The sequence below is a fragment of the Schistocerca nitens genome, chromosome 1 (genome assembly GCF_023898315.1).
Source record: "Schistocerca nitens isolate TAMUIC-IGC-003100 chromosome 1, iqSchNite1.1, whole genome shotgun sequence".
NCBI lineage: Eukaryota > Metazoa > Arthropoda > Insecta > Orthoptera > Acrididae > Schistocerca > Schistocerca nitens.
The window spans coordinates 661,027,613-661,039,711 of NC_064614.1; the positions used below are offsets into that span (position 1 = coordinate 661,027,613).

The 12,099-nt window shown below is 36.9% G+C and overlaps 1 protein-coding gene across 1 annotated transcript in view; it reads left to right on the forward strand.

The window, feature by feature from the left end:
- The first annotated feature begins 493 nt into the window (after positions 1 to 493).
- LOC126194263 (uncharacterized) overlaps positions 494 to 12,099 on the forward strand; it is an 86,858-nt gene continuing 75,252 nt past the window's right edge. Inside the window, exons 1-2 of the mRNA XM_049932755.1 lie at positions 494 to 497; positions 2,754 to 2,974. Coding sequence (XP_049788712.1) covers positions 494 to 497; positions 2,754 to 2,974 — 225 coding nt within the window. The remainder of the gene's footprint in view (positions 498 to 2,753; positions 2,975 to 12,099) is intronic.

The following is a 12,099-nucleotide window of genomic DNA, read 5'->3' on the forward strand; positions in this document are numbered from 1 at the left end:
TACTGGTGTTAGTTTTAATTATTCTACTGGGCGACAGCACATGGCATAAACTAAATTGATGTTTTGGTTGATACTCTATCGACACACAATGTTTGGTACAGATCTGAGTGACTAACATCTGGACGTTTGGGTGTGAGGTCTCTCTGTGCACTGTCATATTCATCTTGCATGATCATATCTCCCATCTCGTCTTCATTTGCTCCCCCTTCCGTTTCTATAACACTGTCATTTAGTTCATTTCCATTGTAGAGGGCCTACATACTCGTATATTCCTCTGACTGCGTCACTTTGTACATGGAATCTTTCTTTGGGTATGTGACCATATTTGGCTCAAGTAATTTGCTTTTGTCTTAGTGGCCAAAATTCTTTCATTTTTACTCCTTATGACGCATTTCACAACACGGCATTCTCAGATCTGTGATACAAGAAGTAGCAAAAGAATGAGTGGAAATAGATTATATACATTAACAATTAAATGGAATTAAGTACCTTAATGGGTATGCAGCATCTAGTTAAAATTCAACATTCTTCCTTCACATCATTGGCCACACTGCCTCACACTGTGTGGTGTGTTACAAACTAAAAGTATTAAGACACCAGGTGGCATTAGATTCAAATGTCATACACTGAATTATGATCTCTATGATGTGTAAATTAATTATGAACAATTCATAAACCTTCCTTAAATATATTACAGTTTAAAAACCCACACTAAATACAGGGTGTACACAAAGTCCGGGAACACTTTGTTATTTATTGCACAAGAACAAAATATTGTACAGATATCATACATATGTCATTTTGAAGAGAAACCCTGGAAGTTTTTTTCCATGTATACCGCCACAGCAGACTTTGGTAATTTGCCCATAGTCAGCGGTAGTCGCAAACATGGCAACTTCAGGTGTGGAGCGAGATTTGTGTGTGTTGGAGTTTGACAATAGCAAGTGTGCTACAGCTGTTCAGTGGATGTTTAGAACCAAGTACGGTAAGAAGCCACCAACAAGGAAAGCGATTTACCACTGGCACAACAAATTCATTATGACGGGTTGCTTGTGCCCGGTAAAGAGAAGTGGACATCCCAGTGTGAGTGAAGTGAATGTGGAGTGCATACGAGAGACACTCATAAGGAGCCCAAAGAAATCAGTGTGTAACGCTTCCTGTGAACGTGAAATGGCTCCATTGACGGGGGAAAGTCCTGTGACAGAAGCTGTCTATGAAACCACTCAAATTGGAGCTAGTGCAGAAGCTCAGTGACAAAGACAAGGACAAGCTTTTCGAGTTTTGTTTGCAGATGCAACAATTGAATGAAGATGGTTCACATATCGATTGTTTGTAAAAAAATAAAAAAAACTTTCAGAATTTCTCTTCAAAATGCAATATGTATGACGTCTGTACAGTGTCTTGTATATTACATTAAAAATAAGAATCACATTTTTATTTAAATGAGTGCTAGATTGTATCAGAACCTATGCAACATTTGTTGGCTACATTTCAAAATAGTGTCCTTAAGAACACCAAAACTAAGATGTTACATACGAGAAGGAAAAAGGAAATGACAACCAACGGAGGAGACAAGGATCCTTTGTTATGATTTCCTAAAGAAAGTATTATATGTCACCACGCAAAAGACCAGTTACTAAGTGGTCTCTTCAAAGAGCCAAGTATCATCGTCTCCGTCTCTGTATTGAATCGATGAGGTTGTGGGAAACATCTCCAGCACAAACCCCCATGCTGCTGGAGCTAGTATTACTCTTTCCTCTTTCTGCAGGCACATCATCAGAAACACGCAATGAGTTACAGTAAACGAAACCCATATACAGACCGTCCCCACCTCCACCTCCTGCTCTCCCCCCCTCCTCCCCCCCAATCATCACTTATGTTGTGCAGGTCCAAACAGCTTCACAAGCAAGTCGTCAGTTCACCAGAACAGCAGAGAACATTCTGGTGGGCTTCAAGAGCAGAGCTAAGCTTTTATATAAAGATGAAAGATGCTGTTAACTTCCCAAACGAGAAAGCGATGGTATGTTGATAGACACAATGAAAAACACACACACAAATTTCAAGCTTTCGCAACCCAAGGTTGCTTCATCACCTTGGGTTGCGAAAGCTTGAAATTTGTTTGTGTGTTTTTCATTGTGTCTATCAACATACCATCGCTTTCTCGTTTGGTAAGTTAACATCATCTTTCTTTTATATATATTCCCACATGGAATGTCGTGTTCCCCCCCCCCCCCCCCCTCTCTCTCTCTCTCTCTCTCTCTCTCTCTCTCTCTCTCTCTCTCTCTCTCTCTCTCTCTCTCTCTCTCTCTGCACACTCTTGACACTGTGGATCGTGGAATAATGAATCCCTAACAACTTACAAAACAGAAACAGAATGTCCCACACATCCACCTCGAACTACCATTCCGTGGTGAAAGTCCGTTAATTTCCATTATGTGGCCATAATCGTATCAGATCCCTTTCCACATGTATCACCTGAGTACAAATAACACCTCTGCCAATGCACTGCCTTTTTATACCTTGTGTACGTAATACATCTGCCAACTGTAAATGTACATATCACTCTCCCATGACTTTTGTCACTTCAGTGTATTTACTGTCTCACAGCAGTGGGTGTGGTTGGCAGCAACTATGTATCTGTAAATATTGCAAACGCCAAAAAAAGATTTTTATATTTGTTTATTAACACAGTTATCACAATTAGTTTATTGTGTTTCGTTTGTGGCTTAAAATTTTATTTATTGATGTTTCAGCAATTATCTTAGTTACATGTTGCATATTGCTTTATGTTGTTGAGTGTGTTTCTCTTCCTCAGGCTGGGATTAGTGTGCCACTGGATGACATAAAAGAATGTTTCAAATTTGTATCTCTTGGTGAAAAACTCAAAGCAGTTGGTGTTAAGGAGGAACATGAAAAGAGGACCTATCCAATGCCAAAATCAGATGGGAAGCGGTATGCTGGATTATATACAGATGTAAGATGATAGAAAAGAAATACTTCAGCTTATAGCAGTTGGTGTTATTGAATATTGCTCAGTGCTCCATTCACCTTAACAAATCGTCAATCATTTGTCTCTTAAGTTTAAGTAGCACACACTCGATTCCATGTATCTGCTTTGACCCATTACATCATATTTGGAATAAACAGCATAGTTACACCAGTTACTAAGACAACCATAGGTAACATTTAACAACTGGCTGCTTACATGCTTCGAGATGGTGACCAGAAGATTGACCATTACGACCACAAAAGAGCATAAGAAACATGCGGACTATTTCGGACACCAAGTGAAGTAAAGCTAACAGGACAGCCACATGAACTAGGGTCATTTTGAGTGGGGCAAACTAAAAATACTACAATAAGACTAACATCATTGCAATACAAACATGTAATCAAAAAATAACATGTACCAATTCCTCCAGAATAAACCAAAGAAAAGACTACATAAAACACACAGTTGGAATTGAATATCTCACTTGATTTATATAGACAGTGATTCCAGACATTTCTCCTCCTCCCTCCCTCTCCTCCCCTATAATAAATAAATAAAAAATATTTTCCATTGCCCATCCTGAATGCACCTTGCCTCCATGACATCACATATGAAAAAGCAGGATGGTGGGGGCAGCCAAATGAATATTTTTAAGAATCAAAACTATAAATATGATCACTACTACACGTTTCACTCGCAATTTGAGCTATGCTCTTGGGTTCCTGCTTAACCTCAACCTCAAAAAACGTGTCACATCCCAAAACAACCAAATATTTGTGAGAAGCAATGATCACTAATCATTTCACTCACTGCTATTTAAACTGCGTTCTTAGGTTCTAGCCTAACCTTACCCTCGGAAATTGTGCCACATACAGAAAGAAACAGACAAATGTTTGTGAGAACCGAGGTTATAAATATGATCATTACTGATTTCTCTAGCAACAATATAATCTTTGCTCTCAGTTCTTGCCTAGCACCACCCTTGTAAATCATGATTTACTTTGAATAAACAGCATAGTGTACACCAGATAGTAAGACAATCACAGTTAACATTTAATAACAAGCTGCATACATCCTTCGCATCATACGCAGGACATCTTGGGTCAAAGCTGTCGAGTGGCACTGGACCATGCATTTGAACCTGCTGCACTGTACACATTACTACAATTTGACATTGTTGTCTTGATTAGTTGTATATTTTCTTAATCTTCAAGACTAAGAAAATTGCCGATAATCAAGTTTCCATTAAAAAACAGAAACAGTACTGTACATCTTTCATGTATTTCTGTGCAGGTATGTATCATATCTATATGTCTGTATCTTTGTACTGTCCATTAGTTCTTGTCATCTGGCAGTAGTGTTTCTTATATTACTTTTTGAGAATGTCTCTCTGCTTTAATATATATGTTACCAAGGAGGGTTTGTTTACTATGGTCAGCTTACTTGCTAAAATTAACTGAAAAGGTTTGTCATTAATTTATGTGTGGAAATATGGAAGAAATTAAAATGATAATTGAAGGGCTGTGATTCTTCTTGATGTGCATTTAGATGGGCCACGTTTAATCATAATTTATTGCTACTGTATTGTTGTCATAAACATTTCGGTACAGGAATATTAATCGAACATGTGTAAATGGCCAGGCTACGTTTATGACACATCAGATATTTGCTTCTTTGTCCACACAATGTGGAATTTGTTTACCATGGCATGAGTCCTCTCTCTAGCACACCATTTGTTCATTATAAATAATTACATCCTCTAAAAAGCTGGACCCAGATATGCAGAGTATAGTGTAAAGCAGTCACACAAATGTTTCACACTCAGTCAGCATGATCCAATCACTGTGTCTTCTGTCAGATTAGATGTTACCAGTGTTGACTTCCATGCAGTGCCTTGATTCCCCCAGATTTAATTTACCATAGCACTGAAGGCTCTAATTTAGCATCCCCAGATAGTGAACAGGCACATGAAAAGTGTAGGAAGGCTTTTCTGTCATTGTACCAGCAACTGTTATGTTAATAAATGATGTGTAACATTACTCTTTTAAAGTTCAGGATAATAGAGCAAAATACTAAAGACTTTCTCAATGCAGTTCAAACATTTTAGCATTATTTAAAATTTACATTAAAGATTTTGATTTAATCCTTCCATTACGGCATTGCAAACTTTTGGTACAAGCAGACATAACATTGAGAAATGCACCTCAAAGAAGTACATCAAATTTCCATATGAATACTAGTAGCTAAAACATAAAGGGCATTTCCAGTGTTGTGGTAACTGGTGACAGTCTTCCATATTGGTATCAGTTTTAGTAATTTTTTGGCCAGTTTCTTTTATGAGATATTCAAAATCTTGATTTGACAGTCTGGTGAAATTCTGGATCAGCATCAATCAGTGATTTACATTTTCAGAAGCTGTTCACATAGTTAAAGAGTAACATATCCACAAATTGTGATGTCTCCCTTTTTTTCTTTCTCAGAGCAATATATAATTTCTCTGTGAGTTTTGCAGTATTAAAATTGCAGGAAAATTGTGTCTCAGAAAATTTGTTGTTCGATGTCTATCATTGCAGCGAGTTAGGGAGAGCAATGCTTCATTTGAGCATCAGTCTTCTGGCTGGTTTGATGTTGCCTACCACAGTTTTCTCTCCTGTGCTAAACTCTTCATCTCAAGAGTATCGGTACACCAATCAATTATTTCCAGAATAAGATTTTCACTCTGCAGCGGAGTGTGCGCTGATATGAAACATCCTGGCAGATTAAAACTGTGTGCCCGACCGAGACTCGAACTCGGGGACCTTTGCCTTTCACTGGCAAGTGCTCTACCATCTGAGCTACTGAAGCACGACTCACGCCCGGTGCTCACAGCTTTACTTCTGCCAGTACCTCGTCTCCTACCTTCCAAACTTTACAGAAGCTCTCCTGCGAACCTTGCAGAACTAGCACTCCTGAAAGAAAGGATACTGCGGAGACATGGCTTAGCCACAGCCTGGGGGATGTTTCCAGAATGAGATTTTCACTCTGCAGCGGAGTGTGCGCTGATATGAAACTTCCTGGCAGAGTAAAACTGTGTGCCCAACCGAGACTCTTCCCTTCCAGCTTTGTGATTTATTGTCATATTGTCAGATTTTTGTATTAACTTTGTTTTCAAGTACTTGTAACTGGCATTCTTCCCTTTTAGTTAACTCCATGTTTTTTCTCTGTAGGGTAGTACTGGTCTGATGATTACGTTATATTGCTTCATTTAAGTTTTCCTTGTGAGTAGTTTAGACTCTAGAAGTTCATGTATGGAGTAGTAGGCTTTACTAACATTTTGCAGTCTCATTTTCTCTTCTGTTTGTCTCTTATTTTGTTCACCTATTAGTGTGGCCAGAAATTTGACTTGTTCTGCCCATTCAAATTTATGTTTGCTGGTTACCTCATGAGAGTAGTTGTGTTGTTCGTCTCTACATCTTTAAACTGTGATGCATGTAGTTTTCTGATTGTTTACTTTTAGGCCAAACTTGGATGCTTCTTTCACAAGCTCCACAAATAGCTGTCCAGTTTTATTTTTAAAGCGGCCAGATTTTATTCCATTTAACAAAGCCTCGCTTATATTATCATCCATGCATGTTTTACAAAGATTTGTAAGTTTAATAAGTTATTTTATACTAGTGGACATTTGCTCTCTTTTACTGTGCTAGTCTGCTACATGTGTGCTTCCATTTTCTTTCATGTTATTTCCCTTCCAAGGTAGCAGAATTTTTAAATTTTGAACCCCAATTTTTTAAAGTTTATTGCTAATCTCAGTTGTGCAATTTTATTATTATTTTTGTCAGACTTTGGTTTACTCTCAACCCATATTCTGTGATCATTGGACTGGTCATTCCATTCAACAAGACCTGTAATTCTTCCTCACTTTCATTGAGTATAGCAACATACGTGTTAAGGATAGACAGGATGGACCATTTTAATCCATAATGGGAAATAATGTGGGATGGAGGTTATTGATTGATTGAGGGGAATTATGGGACTAAACGGCGAGGTTGTTAGTTGTAATGGGACACCATTTTCTCACATTACCTTTTTTTTATAGAAATAGCCGATACCATTTATACTATCAATTCTTGTATAGGTGAATATTATCTCAGCTGTTTAAGTAAAAGAATTTCATATGATTTTGTATACAATGTATTATATTTCAGGCTAAAATGTATAAAAGGAAATTAATTTGGTAGTACTATGTACGTACAGTTAAAGTTACTTTTCTTTTAAAAATATTTGAAAATACAAAATATCTGGCATATTTAAAATTCATGTTATTAATTGACAATCTGACACTTATTATTAAATTCTGGATTCATTTGTAAAATAATTATATAACTTGGTGATGATTCTTCTTTTGTAAACTCTTTTGCTTTTTTAACTCTTCGGCATATTGTGAGTACCGCAGAAAGTAGTTAATAGTGGGCATGCCTCTGATGGAAACGTACATGTTTTTTAATTCTGTCTTCAACAATGTAATTGATGGTTGTATGAAAATGGAGATTGTGAAATCAGTGTGATATAGATGAATGGAATAAAATAAAATAAAATCATGGCAACAGATAGTACTTCATCAGCTATTTAGTCATCTGGAACCCAGGAAGTCCAAATTTCAGCCGCAAGAACTGGAATCAACAACGACAAGAGAAAATGAAGGTAAGTAAAATGTTTTTCTTTTGTATATCTTGCACCTCATGAAGCATTCAAAACTTGTGCAGAGACTGAGAATTTTAATAGTGATGTGTGGGAGGGTAAGATTATGCAGTCCAGGATAGAGATGAGATACAACAAAATGTTATAGATAAAAGCTGTATGTGGCAAAGAGAGTCAGGCATTGTTACTAACGGCTGTGACGTTGAAAGTGTTTTTGCGGGTGATTTGGAGGTTAAAGTGATTTTTCTTTTTTTAAATGGGAACCTAATACTTGATTCAATATTTGAAAAGAGGCACCATGTTTTACGTATAAAATGATACATTATTCGCGGTCATGGCTAGCTTGATGAAGGTCAAATAAGCATATATATTTTTAGTTCTGGTAGGGATTAACTTTGAATAGAGGAGGGATACAGCAAACACAACATTAGATACAAATTGGAAGGAGCATCTCAAAGAATGTGAGACAAGGGGATTCACTCAATGACTTGTAAATAATGATCAACATTTTATTTATTTTCTCTCTTGCAAATGCCACAACAACATTTGTACTCTGTGACTTATTTATTTTTACCAAAAAATTAAAACTGAAAGTTTGAATCTCTGTTTGCTCTTTCCAAATCTGACATCACAAATAGTGGTTTCCATGTAACAAAACTTTCTGTTTGAATGACATTCAGTAATTATATGTAAACTCAAGGTTGTTGATAATGGTACATGACCATTTATGCCCCTTCCAGTCTGCATCTAACATTGCCTTTTACTGTATCCTTCCTCTGTTCTGAGTTAATCCATAAACTAAAGAAAAAACATATTTGCTTATTTTACCTTCATTGAACTTTGCCATGTACTTGAATAATGTGTCATTTTATAAGTAAAATTTTCTGCACTTTTCAAATATTAAATCAAATATTAGGGTTCCCATTTAAAAAAACCACTTTAACCTCCAAATCATCTAAAATCACCTTCAAGGTCACAGCCTATTAGTAGCAATGCATGATCCTCTTTGCTGCTTACAACTTTTACCTAAACATTTTGCTGTGTCTCATCTCCATCCCATTTTTTTTTCCAAGTATGGATTATACCTGAGATTGATGTAAAATAATATGTACATCAATACTACAGTCTCAGAGACTTCAGAAGGACATAGAGACATTCAGAATCGTAAGATTTATTTATTTTATTTATTTCTTACTCCATTGATCCAACTGTGATAAACTCACAATGATGTAGAGTGTGTCAGTAAACAATCAATACAAAGGTAGTAGTAAACCAGTCACTCAGACAAAAGTAATACTACATGTTTACTACACACATATGTAGTAAGAGTGACAGATTACATCAAACATTACACATAGAAAGTGAAAACAAATTAAAAACCAGTGAAAATGACTATGAAAGTTACATGGGTATGTTACCCACATCATTGCTCAAACTTAAACTATGGTATATCACACTCAAAATATCTGGCCCACAGACCAAGGTGGTTTTTTCATTGTTGCTAAAAAGAAAAAAAAAAAGAAAAAATAAAAAAAAAAAAAAAACTTCTAAACTGTAAAATGTACTTTCCAGTAGATATTGCTAGAGATGCTCCCTAAAAGAGGAATGGTTATCAAATTTGTTTTTAATATCTGGAGGGAGAGTATTAAAAACTTTTGCACCAGAGACCTGTACACCCTTTAGCACCATAGTCAGGTCTTACATTCGTTATAGAAATCGTGCTTTCTCCTAGTATCATATCCATGGTATTCACTATTTCTTTTATGAAACTCAGTACTTTTGCTGATGAAACTCATGAGAGAAAATATGCACTGGGACGTGATAGTAAGAATTTTTAATTTCCGAAAAAGGTTTCTACAACTACATCTGGAGTCTATGCTGCTCATTATTCTTATAACACGTTTTTGGGCCAAGAGTATTTTCTTTGCTAGTGTTTGGTTTCCCCAGAATATAATATCATACATTATGTTGTTGTTGTTGTGGTCTTCAGTCCAGAGACTGGTTTCATGCAGCTCTCCATGCTACTCTATCCTGTGCAAGATTCTTCATCTCCCAGTACCTACGGCAACCTACATCCTTCTGAATCTGTTAAGTGTATTCATCTCTTGGTCTCCCTCTGCGATTTTTACCCTCCACACTGCCCTCCAATACTAAATTGGTGATCCCTTGATGCCTCAGAATATGCCCTACCAATCAGTCTCTTCTTCTAGTCAAGTTGTGCCACAAATTTCTCTTCTCTCCAATTCTATTCAATACCTCCTCATTAGTTATGTGATCTACCCATCTAATCTTCAGCATTCTTCTGTAGCACCACATTTCGAAAGCTTCTATTCTCTTCTTGTCTAAACTATTTATCGTCCATGTTCCACTTCCATACATGGCTACACTCCATACAAATACTTTCAGAAACGACTTCGTGACAGTTAAATCAATACTCGATGTTAACAAATTTCTCTTCTTCAGAAATGCTTTCCTTGCCATTGCCAGTCTACATTTTATATCCTCTCTACTTCGACCACCATCAGTTATTTTGCTCCCCAAACAGCAAAACTCCTTTACTATTTTAAGTGTCTCATTTCCTAATCTAATTCCCTCAGCATCACCTGACTTAATTCGACTACATTCCATTATCCTCATTTTGCTTTTGTTGATGTTCATCTTATATCCTCCTTTCAAGACACTGTCCATTCCGTTCAACTGCTCTTCCAAGTCCTTTGCTGTCTCTGACAGAATTACAATGTCATCGGCTAACCTCAAACTTTTTATTTCTTCTCCATGAATTTTAATACCTACTCCGAATTTTTCTTTTGTTTCCTTCACTGCTTCCTCAATATACAGATTGAATAACACCGGGGAGAGGCTACAACCCTGTCTCACTCCCTTCCCAACCACTGCTTCCCTTTCATGCCCCTTGACTCTTATAACTGCCATCTGGTTTCTGTACAAATTATAAATAGCTTTTCGCTCCCTGTATTTTACCCCTGCCACCTTCAGAATTTGAAAGAGGGTATTCCAGTCAACATTGTCAAAAGCTTTCTCTAAGTCTACAAATGCTAGAAACGTAGGTTTGTGTTTCCTTAATCTAGCTCCTAAGATAAGTCGTAGGGTCAGTATTGCCTCACGTGTTCCGATATTTCTACGGAATCCAAACTGATCTTCCCCGAGGTCGGCTTCTACTAGTTTTTCCATTCATCTGTAAAGAATTCGCGTTAGTATTTTGCAGCCATGACTTATTAAACTGATAGTTCGGTAATTTTCACATCTGTCAACACCTGCTTTCTTTGGGATTGGAATTATTATATTTTTCTTGAAGTCTGAGGTTATTTCGCCTGTCTCATACATCTTGCTCACCAGATGGTAGAGTTTTGTCAGGACTGGCTCTCCCAAGGCTGTCAGTAGTTCTAATGGAATGTTGTCTACTCCGGGGTCTTATTTCGACTCAGGTCTTTCAGTGCTCCGTCAAACTCTTCACGCAGTATCGTATCTCCCATTTCATCTTCATCTACATCCTCTTCCATTTCCAAAACACTGTCCTCAAGAACATCACCCCTGTATAGACCCTCTATATACTCCTTCCACCTTTCTGCTTTCCCTTCTTTGCTTAGAACTGGGCTTCCATCTGAGCTGTTGATATTCATACAAGTGGTTCTCTTTTCTCCAAAGGTCTCTTTAATTTACCTGTAGGCAGTATCTATCTGACCCCTCATGAGATAAGCCTCTACATCCTTACATTTATCCTGTAGCCATCCCTGCTTAGCCATTTTGCATTTCCTGTCGATCTCATTTTTGAAATGTTTGTATTCATTTTTGCCTGCTTCATTTACTGCATTTTTATAATTTCTTCTTTCATCAATTAAATTTAATATTTCTTCTGTTACCCAAGGATTTCTACTAGCCCTCGTCTTTTTTCCTACTTGATCCTCTGCTGCCTTCACTACTTCATCCCTCAAAGCTACTGATTCTTCTTCTACTGTATTTCTTTCCCCCATTCTTGTCAATTGTTCCCTTATGTTCTCCCTGAAACTCTCTACAACCTCTGCTTCTTTCAGTTTATCCAGGTCCCATCTCCTTAAATTTCCCCCTTTTTGCAGTTTCTTCAGTTTTAATCTACAGTTCATAACCAATAGATTGTGGTCAGAGTCCACATCTGCCCCTGGAAATGTCTTACAATTTAAAACCTGGTTCCTAAATCTCTGTCTTACCATTATATAATCTATCTGATACCTTTTAGTATCTCCAGGGTTCTTCCATGTATACAGTCTTTTTTTATGATTAACAAATATCATTATACAAATAATAGTTTTGACAAAACTGAAATATTTTGGAATTAATTTCGGGCCTGGCCTTGCTAACATGTTTTCGTATAGAACGAAATAGATCCTTTAAGATTACTAATATTTTGTCATCCTAATGTTTACAATTGTTATAGA